Source organism: Moschus berezovskii, chromosome 10, assembly GCF_049115385.1.
Source record: "Moschus berezovskii isolate FMDL1 chromosome 10, NW_MosBer_1.0, whole genome shotgun sequence".
NCBI classification, from domain to species: domain Eukaryota; kingdom Metazoa; phylum Chordata; class Mammalia; order Artiodactyla; family Moschidae; genus Moschus; species Moschus berezovskii.
Genome location: NC_142469.1, coordinates 23,736,940 through 23,756,368, shown reverse-complemented (window position 1 = coordinate 23,756,368; position 19,429 = coordinate 23,736,940). Strand labels below are relative to the sequence as shown.

The window sequence follows — 19,429 nt, the reverse complement described above, 5'->3', positions numbered from 1 at the left end:
TCGTGTTTCCACTGTAGGGAGAGTGGGTTTGACCCCCAGGTTGGGAAACTAATATCCCACATGCTGCATGGCCAAAAAAAAGAAAATATTTGCCACAGTCCGGGTCCTGAGGGACTAGCCTGTACTGGCAGAAAAACCCAGATAAGCCTCTGAAGAGGACAGAAGGGAAACCACTGCTTTAAACCAGAAGCTTAGCTGCAGCGGGTGTCAATTTCCAATCTCCGACTCCCCCCAAACTTGCCCCAGCCCCAGCCATCCCAACCACCAATCAGAAACTTGGTAATGGTAAGTACTGATCCCTATTGGTTTAAAAACACCAAACAGAAGAGTTAAATGACTTGTTACAAGAGGACCCCAAAAGACAATTGTACATCATCAGAAGCAGAGGATTTCCCTCACAGGTTAACAAGCATTCACCATTTTACAGAAAGAATAAATTTTCAATAAATTTCTAATTTGGAAAGCTAAGCTCCTTCCCTGCAAAATGGATAAACAAAATAATACAAAGTTGACCACAGAAAAATAATGAATACAGGAATGTGATTTAAATGATAAGTTTCTAACTAATCCTGAAGCTAAACTAACACCTATTAAAGCAGTCTGTACTGAAAAACAGATGAAACCTAAAAGTGTCTCCTTCTAAGTTTAGAGTTTGGGGGACAAATTTTTAAAAAATTAACATTTGGCAGCTAAACTAATCATTTCTTGATCCTATTTTTTTCCAAATCCACATTTCAAAAAACTGTTTCAAACTTTCACATATAATCATTAAATCATAATAAATTTTTATGTTAAAAGTGGCACAGTGGATAGGAATTAGAAGCCCACACCCTTCAATGAAGAGTAGCTCCCGCTTACTGCAACTAAAGATAGCTGTGCAAAAGCAACAAAGACCCAGTACAGCAAATAATAATTTTTTTCTTAAAATGACACATTCACTAAGAATCTTGTTGTTCAGTCACTAAGTTATGTCTGGCTCTTTGTGACCCCATGGATTGCAGCATGCAGGCTTCCCTGTCCTTCACTACTTCCCAGAGCTTGCTCAAACTCATGTCCATTGACTTGATGATGCCATCCAACCATCTCATCCTCTGTCAAACCCTTCTCTTTCTGCCCTCAGTCTTTCCCAGCATCACGGTCTTTTCCAATGAGTCGGCTTTTTGCATCAAGTGGCCAAAATACTGGAACTTCTACTTCAGCATCACTCCTTCCAATGAACACATTCAGGGTTGATTTCCTTTAGAATTGAGTAGTTTCAGCTCCTTGCTGTTCAAAGGACTCTCAAGACCCTTATCCAGCACCACAGTTCAAATGCATTAATTCTTCAGTACTCAGCCTTCTTTATGGTCCAACTCACATCTGTATATGACTGCTGGAAAAACCATAGCTTCAACTATACGGACCTTTGGCAAAGGTTGGCAAAGTGACATCTCTGCTTTTTAATATGCTGTCTAGGTTTGTCACAGCTAATCTAGATTTTTTCTACTCTGTTACCCATTTCTAACTTTGCTGACCAAAAAAAGCATGCAATTCATTTCAGAACTTTTTAAACATGAAAAAAAATCTGAGGAAGAAATGTTCTTTAGTGGTAGTATCTCACTGCTTCCTGCAGAACTGTTGGGGTGTGTTTCACAATAGTTATTCTCTGCTGCTGCTGCTGCTCCTAAGTCACTTCAGTCATGTCCGACTCTGTGCGACCCCGTAGACGGCAGCCCACAAGGCTCCCCCGTCCCTGGGATTCTCCAGGCAAGAACACTGGAGTGGGTTGCCATTTCCTTCTCCAATGCATGAAAGTGAAAAGTGAAAGTGAAGTCACTCAGTCATGTCTGACTCTTCATGACCCCATGGTCTGCAGTCCACCAGGCTCCTCCGTCCATGTAATCTTCCAGGGAAGAGTACTGGAGTGGGTTGCCATTGCCTTCTCCGTTATTCTCTGGTTTTGATTAAAAAATTGAAAAACACAGAAAAAAGCAAGACAACTAGACTTACATTCCTGAGACGTGGAAACCACCTCATACTTTTATAAACAGCTGTCAAAATTTAGTTTCCTCAAATAGAATGGAATATTTATTTAAAGTGTCCTAATGCAAACAGATTTTTAAAAGTCCCTAATTTCGTAAAGGAGTCCATGCCCTTAATTATATTTACAAATTTAAAATATCACAGAACGGAAAAAAAGATGTCAAATTTGGGAAATATTAGAATGAACTAGAAAAACTGAGGTCAGGTCTTCACTTGGGATGATGAAAAATCTCCCTCGCTAGTAATGGACCTTAGTGTATACAATGACTAAAATTTCATACCCTGCTGCTGACTTTAGGATTCAGGAAATTCACCCGTAATCTTTCCAATTAAAGGCGGGAAGTGCCATCAATTAGTACTTCTAGTTCAACCCTCAACTTGCATGCTGTTATGGGAACTGGATTGTGTCCCCCCCAAAAGATGCTGAAGTCCTAGCCCATAGTACCTGTGAATGTGACCTTATTTGGAAAGAGGACCTCTGCAAATGATCAAGTCAAAATTAGGTCAAAAGGGTAGGCTGAAGTTCAATATAAAAAGGGGACATGTAGACAAAGACATGCACACAAGGGGAATGCCATGTGGACATGAAGACAGATATAAAGGATAATCTACACGCCAAGGAACACCAAAGACTTCCAGCAAAGCATCAGAAGGTAGGCAAGAAGCATGGAGCAGTCTCCTTCACAGCCCCTGGAGGGAAGCAACCAGACCAACACCCTGATCGTGACTTTCAGCTTCCAGCACTTTGAGAAAAATGTCTGTTGCCTAAGCCCCACAGTTCTTGGTACTTTGGTAATGGCAATCACAGAAAAACCAACACACAAGTCTTCCCAGCCTGACATTCTCTTTCAGCTTTGTCCCTGTGTTAGTGTGTTAGTCGCTCAGTCACACCCGACTCTTTGCAGCCCACCAGGCTCCTCTGTCCATGGGATTTTCCAGGCAAGGATACTGGAGAGGGTTACCATTTCCTTCTCCAGGGGATCTTCCCAACCCAGGGATCAAACCCGGGTCTCCTGCACTGCAGGCAGATTCTTTACCATCTGAACTACGAGGGAAACCTTATTCCTTTTTCTAATATTCTTATATGCTCCCACCAATTCCCTGAAGTTATTGCACATCTCCCACCACCAAAGCCCTTCAGCAGTATTTCTTGTTCGGTATCACTGGCATTTTGCATGGGGCAGCTTTTTCGGGCGACTGGCCAGGACACTGCAGGATGTCGAGCACCCCTGGCGCTTCCATTCCATCAAGGACACGACAGTGCCCACAGTGCAGAAACTCGGCTCCAGAAGCTTTACAGCCACCTGCCTGCTGGACTGACTCAAGATCCCACCAACAACTGCAAATGATCTCAATCGGGTCAGTTACCTTCAGCCTCTCCACCTGTAAGATGGGAATCAACCCTGCCATGTGGCTCAGGATTGAAATAAAGATCCTAGCAAGCCCAGGCTTACCCTCGCTAGCTCTTCCTGGGATTAGAGTCACTTAGGAATTACTTCTCAGTCTGTTTTACATGGTCACATCCTGATTTTCACTGGAACTCCTTTCGGAGGTTCCCTTACACAAACAAAGCTTCACGATACATCCTGTGGAGATGGAACAGATCACTGCATGTTTCAAATAGCTATAACTCGGGCCAAACAAAATGCCTTCCTAAGCTCAAAAGAGCAAGACAACCCTGAACACAGTTCCACATTTCCCCTCCATTCCCACCCTCACTTGAAAACAGCACTGCGGCTGTGGGCAAAGGTCCACGTCTTCCAACTCTGCTTCCCATTTCTCTGTATCTTTTCCTCCCAGTGACTGTCCCCTCCCACATCCACTGATGTATACTGCTGTTGGGCTCACTTCACCTTGTCCCATGGACACATCCTGCAGGCCAGCATCAGCTCTGTATTCTCCTTGGAGAAACAGTTTACAGGCCAAGCGTCCGAGCTGTGGGGCGTCAGCACTGATTTATGCTGTGAAGGCAGTCTGCGTCTGTTCTCCTGACCATGGTACATCCCTAGCACATAACAGCACCTCACAGAGCCTGGCTGTTGTTCAGTCGCTCAGTGGTATCCGACTGTGCAAGCCCATGGATTGCAGCACACCAGGCTTTCCTATCCTTCACCATCCCCCAGAGCTTGCTCAGACTCATGTCCATCAAGTTGGTGATGCCGTCCAACCATCTCATCCTCTGTCGCCCCCTTCTCTTCCTACCTTCAATCTTTCCCAGCATCAGGGTCTTTTCCCTTTGCATCAGGTGGCCAAAGTATTGGAGCTTCAGCATCAGTCCTTCCAATGAATATTCAGGGTTGACTTCCTTTAAAATTGACTGATTTGATATCCTTGCAGTCCAAGGGACTCTCAAGAGTCTTCTCCAATACCACAGTTGGAAAGCATCAATTCTTTAGTGCTCAGCCTTCTTTACGGTCCAACTCTCACATCCATACATGACTACTGGAAGAACTATACAGACCTCTGTCAGACAGAGCCTGGTACTCAGTTGGTTTTCAGTGATTAATATATGAATGAGTCGATCAAGGCACGAATACACGTGGGCCGAATGAACACACTCAGGAGTCAGGTGACTGGGACGGCATTTAACCCTCAGCTTGGCACTGACTGACATAAATGACCTCAGAACAGATCACTTATTCTGTCAGCCCATATTCCTTCTCTGTGACATGACGCAGTTGGACTTCATGAGAAAATCTCTCTCGGTATTCTGCCAGCCCCAACACCGGAGTCTGAGGACTTTAACAAAGAGTGAAAAGCTTTCCTTCCTTTTGGAGAAATTTCAAGACAGGCAGGAAGGTAAAGAATCTTCTGAAATCACATCCCAGGGGTCCCTCCCCATCAGACCACACCTTTCTCCCTGTGGACAAAGGGTCCAGACAGCCCATCAGCTGCAGATTTTGAAAACATCTCTGAGACGCTAAGCACTCTGGAGGTTGTTATCATGGGCTTCCCTGGTGGCTTATGCATAAAGAATCTGCCTGCAATGCCCGAGACCCAGGTTTGATCCCGGAGTAGGAAGATCCCCTGGAGAAAGGAATGGCTGCCCACTCCAGTATTCCTGCCTGGAGAACCCCATGGACAGAGGAGGCTGGTGGGCCACAGTCCTTGGGGTCACAGAGTCAGACACGACTGAGCAGCTAACACTTCATGGACTCAAGAGTCTGCCCTGTCCTCAAGAGAGGTCCAGAGGGAACCCTGCAGCCTGCCGCCTCCCATCTAAGGCTGCCCCTTTCCAGTCTGAACAAGGTGGGCTTGGGCACTCTCCCCTCAATTCCAAATCCAAGTCAGTCCCTGTCTCCGCCATCTGCCTGAGGCTCCCACATGCATATTTTATGACTTCTGGCACACCTCCTCCTTATCTGACATCCTGCAACATCCTGCATCCCTCTGCAGCCTACATTATTTCTATCTCTGTTAAGAATGTTCCCGAAAGAGGCATGTGTCCTTGGGTTGTACTTTATTACTGGTGGTTTCACCTTTCCTATCTTATCTCCCAGCGTGATCCCCACCTGAATTCTTTGAGGACACAGAAACCACACCCTCAGCTCTCCTCCAATTCCCACAAGAATTGCCTTGCCCAGGCAATTCTTGTCCTTACAGAGCTGGGCAAGCAGCAGACACTTAGAAAATGCTTGCTGAATGAATAAAATAATGAATATGAAATAACTGGCTGAGTTCAATGTTTTTCAATGAAAGATACATATATATGTATGACTGAGTCCCTTTGCCGTCCACTTGAAACTATCACAGCACTGTTAATTGTCTATACTCCAATACAAAATAAAGTTTTTTAAAAAGTCATATTAATAATACATTTCCTGGATAAAGTTACCAAGATCACCCCTGCTGGGTATACAACCAAAATAAATCAAGACGTCTTAAAACAGCACTTCTGTGACTACAGTATTTTCTTAGGACTGAAATAAAATGCCCTTCACTATGATATGAATGAAAGCTGGATAAGAAATCTGATTTTTCAGGTAGTCACAGCATAATAATGTGGCATTGCTTTTATTTCCTATAAAAGCAGATTTTACATTGAGCTGAGGAAGAGGAAAGGGCAATCACCTTTTGGTGTTAAATTATTACAATTACCACTGTTAGGTGTTGAAGCTGAAGAGTTCAGGGAAATCAGAACAAGATATGAGGTTTTTCCCTAAACAGTTTATTTAAATCTATTGTGGATTGGGGCACAGCATCTTTTTTGAAATTCCTGGGGCTTACTTAGCCAAGTCTACTTCCAGTCACATTACTTCCATGTGGTTTAATCAACTTCAGCTAAAACCAAACTGACTTAGGAATCAAAATATTCTTTTCCCATGTACTTGCTGGTCATGGCTGGCCACTGGATAAAACAGAGCCAATGGTCAGTACAACACTGCTGGAGGGAAAACCCTGCTATGCCCTCACAGTTCAATACAGCATAATGCCATAAGCCCCAGGGAGTGTCCACTGCTCAGTAGCTGACCTAAACAACTTCATTATCTCTTAGAAATCACTATTCTTGCATATAAGTAGAAGCTTATCATTACCAAAAGTATCGATGGTATATTAATTACAGAAAAACTGTGCAGGGATATAGGAGATAATATTAGAAGTGGAGAGATTCAGTGACTGAGGATTGTCTGAGACCCAAAAAGATCAGGTACATTAAAATAGATAATTAGTGTTTATGGGCTGTACATATGGTATGTGATAACAGAGTACCTCTTCCAGCTCAAACCTTATCTTGTTAGAACACAAACTGGGTGGGGCAGTGAGGGGATCCCAGTAAAACACCAAAGCGAAAAAGAAATTCACTTTGATACAAGCACGTATATTGTCAATGTGAAAGAAGCTGTTATGAGGATTTATCCGCATTTATCCAACTAATTAAGCCAAAGCACTTTAAAGCTAGAGTGGAATGCTGAGTTTTTCATCACAACTCTTCATTATATCGATGAGAAACTCAGGCAGAGATGAGGTACTTCCACCAAGCTCACCGTTCATCAGAGCCTGCCAGGGTTCTCTCAGGTCTAGCTTCATGTGCCAAACACCCATCATTAAATTTAAAAATTAAAAAGGCAACACAGCAGCCAGTCAATAAATATCTGTTAATGGAAATAAGCAAACAGAGACGCAGGGTTCCAGAACTCTCTTGATATACTACCTACTGAAGGATAAGCCAAGTAATGCCCTCAGAATTTTTACTCTGACTTGTCCAACATAGATAACATAGGCTTCTTAATACTATAAAGCATCCCTTCCCAATCAATGAAATACGATTGCAATAATTATGGAAGCATGCAAGTTGATGCTGAAACCAAAAGCTTTGTAGTACTCTTATGAAGGCGTGACTATGAAAAAAATCTATCCACGAAACTCTATGGGTTCCCAAACACATAAAGTGTAGCTTCGGTGGAGCGGTGGAGGGATCTATAAAAGGCAGGTATGACTAAGCAGCCCCGGAGAGCAAGCAACACCAAAATTACCAGGAGTCTGGGGACCAGAACATCCCTGCATATACAGATAAGCTGGAGTTTCCCATCTCCTGCTACTAATACAAAAGGGGTCCTTTTTTCTACCACAAGTTAATTCTTTTTAAAATAAAAAAACTTCAGTGTTATGTTGCAAACGACGTTTTCTTCGATGCTCCATCGAACCTGCCTTCTGAAACAAATTTGGGGAAAACCTAGTTGAGTCTCCGGGCAGGCAACCAACTGGCCAGACTAAATTTGAAACAATCAATACCGCACTTTTTGATGTATTTAACTCTATATCTCACTAGAGAGCCCCTGAAATCTACAGTTTAACTCAAATGAAGGTAACCAAATCTTAATAATCATGTAAAACATACTGCTACATGTCTTACTCAGTGAGCTATTATTGAATTTTCTCTTAAAGTCTGACACCGAGCTATGTAACTTCTCCCTAAAAAAAGAAAATTCGAGAACATCGGACCAAACAAAATAGCTTAAAATAATTAGAGACCACACTTTATATACCCCCAAGATGAAATTGAGCACAGTATTATAGGAGAAAATGAACCAAACACACCATATTTACATATATATGTAAACATATTTATAGCACCTTAGGCAAAAAAGAGAAAAAAAAAACAAAAAACCCTGGCACAACAGGACAAACCTGGTTTACCATTCTCTCTGCGCAGGTATAAAACTGAAGTAACGTGCTTGGCGGCGGGGCACAGAGGGTGGAGAGCAAGTTCCACTTAAACTTGTTCCATTCAGGAGCTAGGTGAGCAAACCAAGCAGCTTAACAAGCTCGCGTACCAAACGGAACCAGGCTGAATGTCCCAAATCGGTCAAGCTCATCACGGAAAGTGGGGCCCCCGCCCGAAGCTCTCAGACCACCCCTCTCCAAATCCCCGAGCCTCGCAACTGGAGCTGGGGGCTTCCCGCCGAATCCATTTCCCGGTCTCCCTCTCGGACCGTGCAGGGTGGGCATGTGGGGTGAGCCCGGGGTCCCCACACACACCCACCCTGGCTCGCCGCCCCGTTCACCGTCGTCCGAGCGGGGGGGATCACCTGCCGGGCGCGCGCTGCCGCCCGCCGCGCCGAGACGCACAGGGGCGAGCGCCGCCCGCCGCCCGCGGGACCCGCGACCCTGTCCCCGCGGGACCGACCCCGGCCCGCGGCCGGTGCCCTACGTGCTCACCGCCACGAAGCCCGAGGAGGAGGCGAGGAACACGCGGATGACCATCCTCTCGCCGGGTCGGGACGGACCTTCTGCGCCCCGCGCGGGCTCCGCGCTGGCGGGGACGCGGAGGCAGAACTCGGCTGGGAGCCGCCGCCGCCGCTGCTGCTGCTGCCCGGCACAGCGCCCGCGTCTGGGGAGTCGGCAGGGACCCGGAGCCCGCCCGGCCGCCCGGTCTGCAGATAAAAGCTCGGCGCTGCCCGACCGCCGGCCGAGGTAGGGAGGCGGGGCCGGGCCGGGGAGGGAGCCGGCTGCGGGGCGTGATGGGAGTTGTAGTCCGGGCCGCTCCCGGGAGTGGCCGCCGCCGCGCTCCTTGCCGCCGCGCTCCTTCCCGCCGCCTGGTCCCTGAGCCTGCGTCCCGCGCGCGCGCAGGTGCCGGGAGGGCCACCCGAGGCCGCGGGGAGACGCTGTGCCAGGGCTGGCGAGACGAGGCCGGGGAGGAAAAAAAGCTAGGCGAGGAGAGCTTGGTTCGGTGTCCGAGCTGGGGTTCTGTGTGTCGTGGTTTACTGGTTTGGAGATTCTCCAAACCCAGAAATGTCCACAGGCAACAGTGATGCCTCGGAGACCCATCGTCTCCGGGTCGCGCGTGGGGTGGGCTGGGCGGCTGGGAGGTGGCCGCGGACGGGACGGGGTCGGGGGGCGCGGTGGGACTGTGCGCTCCTGTTTTCCCAGCGGCTCAGCAGATTGCAGAAGGGTGATTCTTGGGGAGGTTTTCTTTTTCTGTAGACACTGAAAATTAGAAACCCAGGTGAGAGCACAACCGATATTTTATTTTTATAAAATATTTTAAATAAAATTTTTATATTTTATTTTTCTAACGAAGCTGTAATAATTGTTGTAGGAAAAACAATAATAAATCCCAAGCGAAATTAGAATCCTACTAATCAACGTCGAGAACCAGGACCCCGCCCGGGCCACCCCGCTTCCCTACACAATGGCTTCGGGTCTGTGCACCTTATATTTACAGATTCGAGCCCAATCTGTGCCGTTTTCAGACCTACTGCACATTCCAGCGCGGTCTCCCAGGAGGATGCTGTTAAAATAAAAAAGCTTTTAGGTAGTTTCTAATAGTTTAGGAATAGTTCTTCAGCAAGTGTTTTCTGTTTCACAAAAGCGCAAGCCTCTCACAGTTCCTGAAGAATGAACCAGTTTTCTCTGCAGTACTGTATTTACTTTCTTCCCTTCAGCAGGGGAGTTTTAGCAGAGTTCTGGGAACAATGTTAATTAATAGTTCTAGGAACAAAGAGATTAGATGATGAGGTCTCTGGCTCTGTGGTAAAATTTTTGCATAAATACTAATGGTTTTGGAGCATTTGTTTTTTAGAGCGATTTTGATTACTTCACGTGTATAACCCTCCCTATTATCATATATCAGAAGTCATGTCTGTAGTATCCCATTTTTAAATTTATTACTGTAACAGAAGAGACAACCCTAATGGGACTTTATTTCTTCTCTTAGACAACTTTAAATATACATTTTGCTGGCTGTAACTAATCTTTCTCTGCACATCTACTTTAATTTGCCTGCCCTAAATGTAGAAATTAATGTTTATATCTTGAAAAATAATTTTCTTAAAGGTAGATACCATATTTCTTATATTGATGCAATTTTATAAAGTCTAAATTTCTTCCATTTGGAATTCAGCTTTGAGGATACGGTTAAACTCAACAAATGAGAACTCCCAAGCCTCTGCTCTGACAGGTACCAGGGTGCATGAAATGCTGAATAAGTCCTTTCCTCGGTCAGCAGAGCATCTATTGACTGCAAAACAAAAAAGTCAGATACAGAAATAGCAATGAGACAAGACACATTGTACCAATAGAGTTGTGTGGATATAAAAAGGAAAGAGAGGGCAAAGATGGCCTTCTAGAAGAGACTTTAAAGATGAGTATAATTTCTGCTAGCAGGTGGAAGGGATACAGGACGGAATATTCGAGAAGGAAATGGCAATTCCCTCTAGTAGTCTTGCTTGGAAAATCCTATGGACTGGGGAGCCTGGCCAGCTGCATTCTATGGGGTCACAAAAAGTGGGAGGCGACTGAGTTCACACATTCAGGATGGAATATGTAGGTTCCATAGGAACAGCAAGGGGTTCGTTTTACTTTAAGAAGGAACATCAGGGTTCCAATAGGGGACAATGCTGAAAATAGAGCTTTGGATGAACTCAGACAGGGACTCTCACTGACTTGTCTGCCCAACTGCTTGCTGTTTTCTGGAATCTGTTCTTCTGCTTTGATCTAAGAGATTTTGGGGGTGGGGTTCCCAACACCCTCCTGGATCATAAAGGAAGACCCAAACTCCTGGCCACAGCTGATTAGTCTCAGGGTAAGTATCTGACTCAAGAAAGGCCTGACCACATCTCTGCCTGAAGAATTTAGAATGAGGACTAAGAAAGAGAGTGAGAACCCTTGACCTGGAAGTGTTTTGTGACCTGGAAGCTCAGTGCTTTCAGAAGCCATTTTCCAACATGAGAACCAGAGATGCTAAGGATGGTAGTCGGCAGGAAGAGAACAACAAAGCAGGTGTGTGGAGGATGACAGAGGTGTTTCAGTGAGTTCTGATAATGCTTGAGCTCAGGGACCCTAAAACTCTGGCCGGTGTGTCAAATCCAGCTGGTTGCCTATTTTGTAAATAAAGTTTTATTAGAACACACTACTGTTCCTATTGTCTCTGGCAGAGTGCCAGAAACCAGATAACTTGCAAAGCCTAGTACGTTTACTCCGTAGTCCTTGACAGAGAAAGTTTGCCAGTCTCTGTTTATGGTTCAGCCTGTTCCTGACCTTTGCTCTGGAGGCCTGTGTAATATTCCTGTATCCATGTCATAAATCTGATGTGAGTCACCCCAAGTAGGGTTCTGTTTTTTTATACAACTCTAGCTGCCTTAACTGAGAAGTTTGTACTTAATTTGTAAGCATTCTGAGGAAGAAAAGGATACGATCAGAACTATACTTTGAGAAGATTATTCTGGTCCCAGCTCACTCTGCTTTTAAATACCCTCGGTGAAGAAGGTTGTCTCCAGAACTTGTATGCAGGACAAAGTGTCAGCAGTCCAGCAAGCCACAGTAGCCAGGATGGAGCTGAGACCCAGAGAATGGCAGAGAGAGTAGAAAGCAATCTGGGATATAATTTAAGTGTCCAAGATCAGCCCCAGGGTATCACAGCACAGAGAGGATTGACTGCCGATCTGACAAGGCAGGTCTGCAAGTAGAGCAGGTGGCTGAAACTTAAAGACAACTCAGAAAATGGAGTAGGCCATTAGACATCACAGAAGGTGCTCTTGCATTGTCTAGGACTTGATCGTTTTTACAAGTCATGATAGACCATCTGGCGAATGTGGGTTTTTTCCTTAGCTTTATTGACATATGATTGACATATAACATTCTGTAAACTTAAGGTGTATAATATCTTTTTTCCTGGCAGCTACACAGTCCCGACCAGAATATCCATATAGAACATGGAGAATAAATAAATACTGCTCGTATAGGGAGTCAGGCAGGTGACATAAATGAGAGATGTAGGATAGATCCAAGTGTACATATATTCACCATGAGGACTGTAGCAAACTGGACAGCATTGCTCAAATTCAGGTTTTTGTCTAAAATGTTCTGATCTTTTAATACTGACTTGATTTTTAAAAATCGAGCCAACCAAGGCAAAACCATCTGCAAGTCCAGTACAGCCATAAGGTTCTCCTGGTTTTTCCAGTGTAAATAAAGCTCCAAGCGTGGGGTTTGGAGCACAGTAAATCCACAGGAACCACAGGGTATTATTATAATGATGGTCTGTTATCATTGCTGAGCTTTGGGAGAGCACTTCCAGCAGGAGGGTAGAGGCAGAAGTCAGATGGCAGAGGCCGGAGACCTGATGGCTAATGAGGCAGCAGAGGCAGCGATCTAGTCTTTTCTAATTAGAGGATGAGGAGTAATAGGGGATGAGTGAGGACAGAAGCTTGCAGGGGAGTCAGGGAGCAGAAACACTCTTCATTAAGGTTTCCCTACAGACTAAATGAAGAGCTCTTTGAAACAGTCTGGAGTCCCAACTGTCCAGATTTTATTTTTAGAGTAGAATTGCATCTGATTGATAATTCTGTGTTGTCAGGGCTGCCCTGTTCTTTTTTTTTTGGCTGCACCATGTGGCAGGCGTGTGGGATCTTAGTTCCCTGACCAAGGATCAAATCCGCGTCCTCTGCATTAGAAGCACAGTCTTAACCATTGGATCCCAGGGAAGTCGAGGATTGCCCTATTTTTAACAGCACTTAATCCAAAACAATCTGGCTACCCAAGAATTTCACTTTTTAAGGAAGGTCGGTCACCACATCATGCCTGCCACCATCCGTGCCCCGCTGCAGGCAGCAGCTGCCGTGAAAGCTGAGTGAGCGTATTTGGCTGTTAGCAGGCGATAGATTTGTGGGAGAGGAGGTTATAAGCCAAAGGGCAGGAGTAGATGAGAGTGGTTAAAGAACCGGCCTGGCCTCTGAGTCCGACCTGAATTGGTGTCACAGCTATATGACCTTCCTAAGGACCTTCCTGATGCAGGAGACCTGTCCTGGAGAATTCCATGGACAGGGAAGCCTGGGGGCTACAGTCCATAGGGTTGCAAAGAGTCAGACGTGACTGAGTGCCTAATAACTAACTAAGGAAGGTTTTTGTAACTTGCCAGTGTCTCCCCTTCCTCATTGTTGTTAGGGGACTTAATGGAGAAGATGAAGGGAAGTGCTTTTCACACAATGCCTGGGACATAGTTAGGACTCAGGAAGTATTAGCTGTTATGAATCATGCAAAGTAAATCAAGGAATGGCCTGTATTTGCATAAAGCGTGTGAGTCCTATAAATATTTCTGTCTTCAGTCTGTGATTTGAACTTGCTAAATAACAAGAATCTGGTTCTTATAAGCCTCTTTGTACAGTGCCATGTTCCGTTAAAGTGCTTGACAAAATCTTTTTGATGTTAATGAAGTTTAGAGGACATACTTAAGATAAAAGGAATATTAGAGAAATGAAGCAGCCATAAAGTCAAATCAGGCGGCTTGGATTTCAAGAGAGAATTCATCCGGTGCTTTTATGTGGCTTCATCAGGCCCATTCTGTCTATTCTTAATAAAATAAAATCTTAATTAACAGAGTCATACTGAGCAATCCCTGAATTGGATAGAAGTTTCAGCCCTCATGTTTAGGAACTGGAGGTAAATCATAAAGCAAGGAATTAGGCTTGAAACCAACATTTACAACATATTCTTTTTTTTTAATTGAAGTACAGTTGACTTACAGTGTGCTAGTTCCAGGCGTACAGCACAGTGATTCAGTCACACTTTTATATTTAACATATACACATGGATTCTTTTATACACATGCACATGGATTCTTTGTCAGATTCTCTTCCCTTATAGGCTATTACAAAATATTGAGTATAGTTCCCTGTGCTGTACAGTAGGTCCTTGTAGACTTATCTGTCTTATATATATGTAGTAGTGTGTATATGTTAATCCCAAACTTCTAATTTGTCCCTCCCCCACCCCTTTCCCCTTTGGTAACCATAAGTTCGTTTACTATGTCTATGAGTCTCTTTCTGTTTTGTAAATAAATTCGTCTGTTTTGTTTTGTTTTTTTAATTTCCACATATAAATGATATCATACGGTATTTGTCTTTCTCTTCTGGCTTACTTCACTCAGTATGATCATCTCTGGGTCCATCCATGTTGCTGCAAATGGCATTATTTCATTCTTTTTTTTATGGCTGAGCAGTACTGCATTCCATATATACCTGTGTGTGTGTGTGTGCCACATCTTCTTCATCCACTCATCTGTCAATGGACAGTTAGGTTGCTTCCATGTCCTGGCTGTTATAAATAGTGCTGCTATGAAAATTAGGGTGCATGCATCCTTTTTAATCATAGTTTTCTCCAGGTATATGCCCAGGAGTAGAAATGCTAGGTCATATGGTAATTCTAGTTTTAGTTTTTTAGGGAACCTCCATACTGTTCTTCATGGTGGCTATACCAATTCACTTTCCCACCAACAGTATTAGAGGGTTCCTTTTCCTCCACACCAGGACTTATTCTTGATCAGTTAATATTCAACCAAATCAATAGGGTTCCCCAGCCTCTCTAACAGGAGAAAACAGTTTCATTTCCCCAATACCTTATTCCCACTAGAATCTGAAAAAAGTTAGGAGAAGAGCGGTGACTGGCACAAGCCACCATCTTGGAGCACTATTGGAACTATACCGAGGAAGCTTTAGGTCTGCTGGTAACCACAGGAAGGACTGAAACCCTGCGTGCAGTTCGTTTCTTTCAGCTGGAGTCATTCAGTATGTGTCAGATGCTATGCTAGCTGCTAAGGATTCAGCAGTGGATCAAACACTGTCCCTACCCTCATGGAGATTATGGCTAATCAGGAAGATGAAAAGTAAACAAGAGTATGCTAGGTTCTTGATGAAAAGAATCTTTTTATTGTGTTGTTTTGTTTCATAATCTTATAAGACTCTCCTAATCAACTTTTTAAAATGATAAATGTATATATATATGGCTTCCTTGGTAGCTCAGATGGGAAAAAATCTGCCTGCAGTGCAGGAGACCTGGGTTAGATTCCTGGGATGGGAAGATCCCCTGGAAAAAGGAATAGCTACTCACTCCAGTATTCTTGCCTGGAGAATTCCATGGCTAGAGGAGTCTGGTGGGCTATAGTCCGTGGAGAAACAAAGAGTCGGACACCACTGTGTGATTAACATTTTCACTGTCATATAGATATATATATATACACACACCCCAACCCCACCACACCCCTCAAGATTACATTCCAGATCAAGAGACAATATCAACATAACAAAATAAAGGTTAAAGTTGATATTGCTTAAATAATTCTAGGCAACACTGTTAGAGGAACTCCCAATACATTAGTGCTTTGGTTATTAGCTCACTACTTTATAAATGAATACCATATTGTAATAAACAAAAATTTACATGTAGGTTGTTGTTGAATTCTGAAATTATTTTGATTCCTCATGAATGCATTGCTAATGAGTTTTCAGTTCATTATAATTTCTCATTATGCTAGGCATAAAGGCCGTTTAGAATAATTGCAACGGAGTCAAGTATAAGAAAATGTTTATATATAGTTATAATTAGAGAAAATGAAAAAGTCAACTTAAACAAATATAAACTGGTATTGGAGCAATTGTTATTTTTTATTATTACTTTCCGTAGGATTCTGAAGGGTCTACTGAATGAGAATGATTAACATTTGTTTATAGTACTTTTAAATACCTTGAGCCATAATGATTTTAAAAAGAACAATGAGGTCTTTTCCTTTAAATTTTGCAACTCTTTCCTGAAAGTAAAGAGCAACATAAAATATAGAGTATTTTATTAGGTTCCCATTTCTTTTCCTCAGTTCTTTGCATCCTTCTCAAGTTAGTTTATTTAGAAGCAATTTAAGTTGCAGGCATCACTCTACCTTGGTCTCCACTGCAATGAGAGCAGTTGGGTTTAAATAGCATCTTTGAAAGGGAAGGCATTTTTTTGCATTAAGTGGAATTCCATTTAACAACGAGGTCAGGGAAGTAGACTTCCCTGTGAATGCACTCAGTGTACTGGGAAGCTGTGATCTGGTCCAGGTATCACTAACTTTATAACAAAATGAAGCACTTAATAATGTAATGAAGCCCTAGTCCTTCTAGTGTTAATTGCTTTCTGGTTATAAGCCAAACATATTTGAAAAATCCATTAAATTCTTCTTGCCCTGAGAACAATGTGGTGGAAATGCCTGCTTTTACTTGAACCAGATTTTCTCTTCCCAGAGCATGTAGCTTTTATTTTTTTATTAAAAAAATTATTATTGGGGTATAATTGATTTACAATGTTGTGTTCGCTTCAGGTATACAGCAAAGTGATTCAGTTATACATATACATATATCCATTCTTTCTAAGGTTTCTTTTCCATATAGGCTATTAAAGAATATTGAGTAGAGGCCCTTGTCATATACAGTAGGTCCTTACTATCTATTTTATGTATAATAGTGTGTATATGTCAATCTCAAGCTCCTGATTTATCCCCCCCACTTTATTCCACTTTGGTAAGTTTATTTCTGATATCTGTGAGTCTGTTTCTATTTTGTAAATAATTTCATTTGTATCATTTTCTAAAAATTAGATTCCACATGTGAGTGATATATTTATCTTTCTGTCTGACTTGCTTTACTTGCAGTTTGATAATCTCTAGGTCTATCTGTGTTGCTGCAAATGGTATTATTTTGTTCTTTTATATGGCCGAGTAATCCACTGTATATATGTACTATTCTTCTTTATTCATTTCTCTGCTGGTGGACATTTCATGTCTCAGTTATTGTAAATAGTGTTGCAATGAACATTGGGTCACCTGTATCCTTTTGAATTACAGTTTTCTCTAGATATATACCCAGGAATAAGATTGCTGGATCATATGGTTAACATGTAGCTTTTTAAAAGCCAATCTGTTTAGTTTCTTTGTTGAGAACTTGAGCATTGGCTGTCTGTTATCAACTTATCATACTTCCTCTCCTCAGCAATTTGCATTTCTTTAAATGTTCCATAAAGAAGTCATCTCTCAGGATCTGGAAAATATTAATATATTTGTAATTCCTGAGATGCATGTGACTTTGATAACTGTTTAATTGAGAGGATACAATGCAATTTTACTTCCATACCACTGGTATTTATCAAAATCCTGGTAGACATCAGGCACTCTACTAGATGCTGGAAATATGAAGATTCCTAAAACAAAGGATGTGTGTTGGGGACAGAAAGAAACAGTTTTAGCACAAACTAAAGTCCTAGATGGCTCAGTGGTAAAGAATCCACCTGCTAGTGCAGGATACTCAGGTTTGATCCCTGGGTCATGAAAATGCACGAAGAAGGAAATGGCAACCCACTCCAGTATTCTTGCCTAGCAAATCTCATGGACAGAGAAGCCTAGTGGGCCACAGTTCACAGGGTTGTGAAAGAGTTGGATACAAGTTAGCAACTAAACAACAAAGTCCTAGGCAGAAGCACAGCTGTGAGCATGGGTAAGCACGTGGCTCTGTGCGAACAACCAGAGACAAAGACTGTGGCTCCTTGGAAAGACTGTCTGTAGTATGAACTGACGTTTACTTGCAATGTGTATCATTATTGTTCTGGTTTTAGTAGAATAAATTTTCAGTAGTCCAAAATCTCATCAGTGTATAGTTTCCTACAATTTGCTACATTTTGCCTTTGTTCCTCACTTAGGAATAACAACTGTGTAGATGAAGTCAAGGTTGAGGGTAGGAAGTGCTGTCCCAGACAGAATTCTGGGATACTGAATAGCACACTATCAGCCTAAAATAGAAACAGGCTTCCTATGTCCAAAATCCACTTCTGTTCCCGTAACAGTTGATATTCACGCAGCTGTAGGTTTGGCTAAATGTGACAGATTTCCAGCAGCAATAGTTTACATTTGATGTGAAATATCACATAAGAAGAAGAGGATAGGAAGGTGAATCCAGGTTTATCATAACATCTGGCATTATCCTCAAAATGCAGGACACGTTCCACTTTTCAGTCTACCATCCTCAGTGTAGCCATGTTTGTCCTTGGGCTTGTTGCCTCATGGTTGCAGGGTGGCTGCCTGAGCCAAAAGGATGACATTGTTATTGATTATCATCCTAAGGAGGAAGAAGGAAGGCAGAAAAAATGCTTTCTTCTATCACAGAGGAGGGCTTCCCAGGTGGCTCTAGTGGTATAGAACCTGCCTGCCAAAGTAGGAGACCTAAGTGTCGCGGGCTCAATCCCTGGGTTGGGGGGATCCCTGGGTTGGGAGGATCCCTGGGAGGAGGATATGCAACCCACTCCAATATTCTTGCCTGGAGAATCCCATGTCCAGAGGAGCCTAGCGGCCTACAGTCCATAGGGTCGCAAGGAGTCGGACACAACTGAAGTGACTTAGCACACACGCACATCACAGAGGAAAAGCTTTCTTAGAAGCCCTCCAGTGGACTTCTTTCTAAAACTATTTGATCAGAACTGGGTCACATGGCGAACTACAAGGGTAACTGGGAAAGTGTATATCAGGAAGGAGCATGCCAGAGGCAAGGGTGTAGGTCTTTTTCCCCAGAGACTGGGGTGAAGTGTGGGCCTATAGTCAACCAAAACTACTGGGGTTCTGCTAGCAAAGAAGACAGTGGAGGTGGGAGGGGGGCATGACAGCAGTGACTGTCATTTGCTCAGTGTGACCTTGGGTAAGTTAATTAGCATCCTTGCCTCAGTTTCCCTGGTAGTAAAATTGAGGCAATTATAAAGCCTAATTCCTAGGGTTGAGGTAAGGATTAAATGGCATAACCCATGCTAAGTACTTGAATAAGTACGTGGTAAGCACTCGTAAATATCAGCTACTAAAAAAAAGAGGTGCTGTATTTCCCAAAGTGCTCTGTGTACAAGCCAATTCCTCAGATTCTTTGGATAGCACCATGTGCAGAAGATACCGATTGGAAAACATGGTTTCCAGCCCTCAGAGAATTCTTTCCACCAGAGATATGTCTGTTGGCCAAAAAGTTGACCGTGTTAGGTTGGCCAAGAAGTTTGTTTGTGTTTTTTGGTACATTGTTTCAGAAAACCTCAAACATTTTAGCCAGCCCAATAATTTAGAGGCTTTGTGCTCTTGCCTGCAGTAGCCCCCATTTCTCTTTTCTCCCTTCCCTCCCTCTCTCTTTCTTCCCTC

General features: G+C 43.3%; 2 protein-coding genes across 2 annotated transcripts in view; one reads left to right on the top strand and one right to left on the bottom strand.

Annotated features, from left to right (window-relative positions):
- SH3BGRL2 (SH3 domain binding glutamate rich protein like 2) overlaps positions 1–8,814 on the bottom strand; it is a 69,751-nt gene extending 60,937 nt beyond the window's left edge. The window contains exon 1 of the mRNA XM_088840549.1: positions 8,683–8,814. Coding sequence (XP_088696675.1) covers positions 8,683–8,727 — 45 coding nt within the window. The 5' untranslated portion in view covers positions 8,728–8,814. The remainder of the gene's footprint in view (positions 1–8,682) is intronic.
- The window catches only part of LOC148776290 (uncharacterized), a 54,984-nt gene continuing 43,739 nt past the window's right edge, over positions 8,185–19,429 (top strand). Inside the window, exon 1 of the mRNA XM_088840548.1 lies at positions 8,185–8,937. Within this exon, the coding sequence (XP_088696674.1) occupies positions 8,471–8,937 (467 nt within the window). The 5' untranslated portion in view covers positions 8,185–8,470. The remainder of the gene's footprint in view (positions 8,938–19,429) is intronic.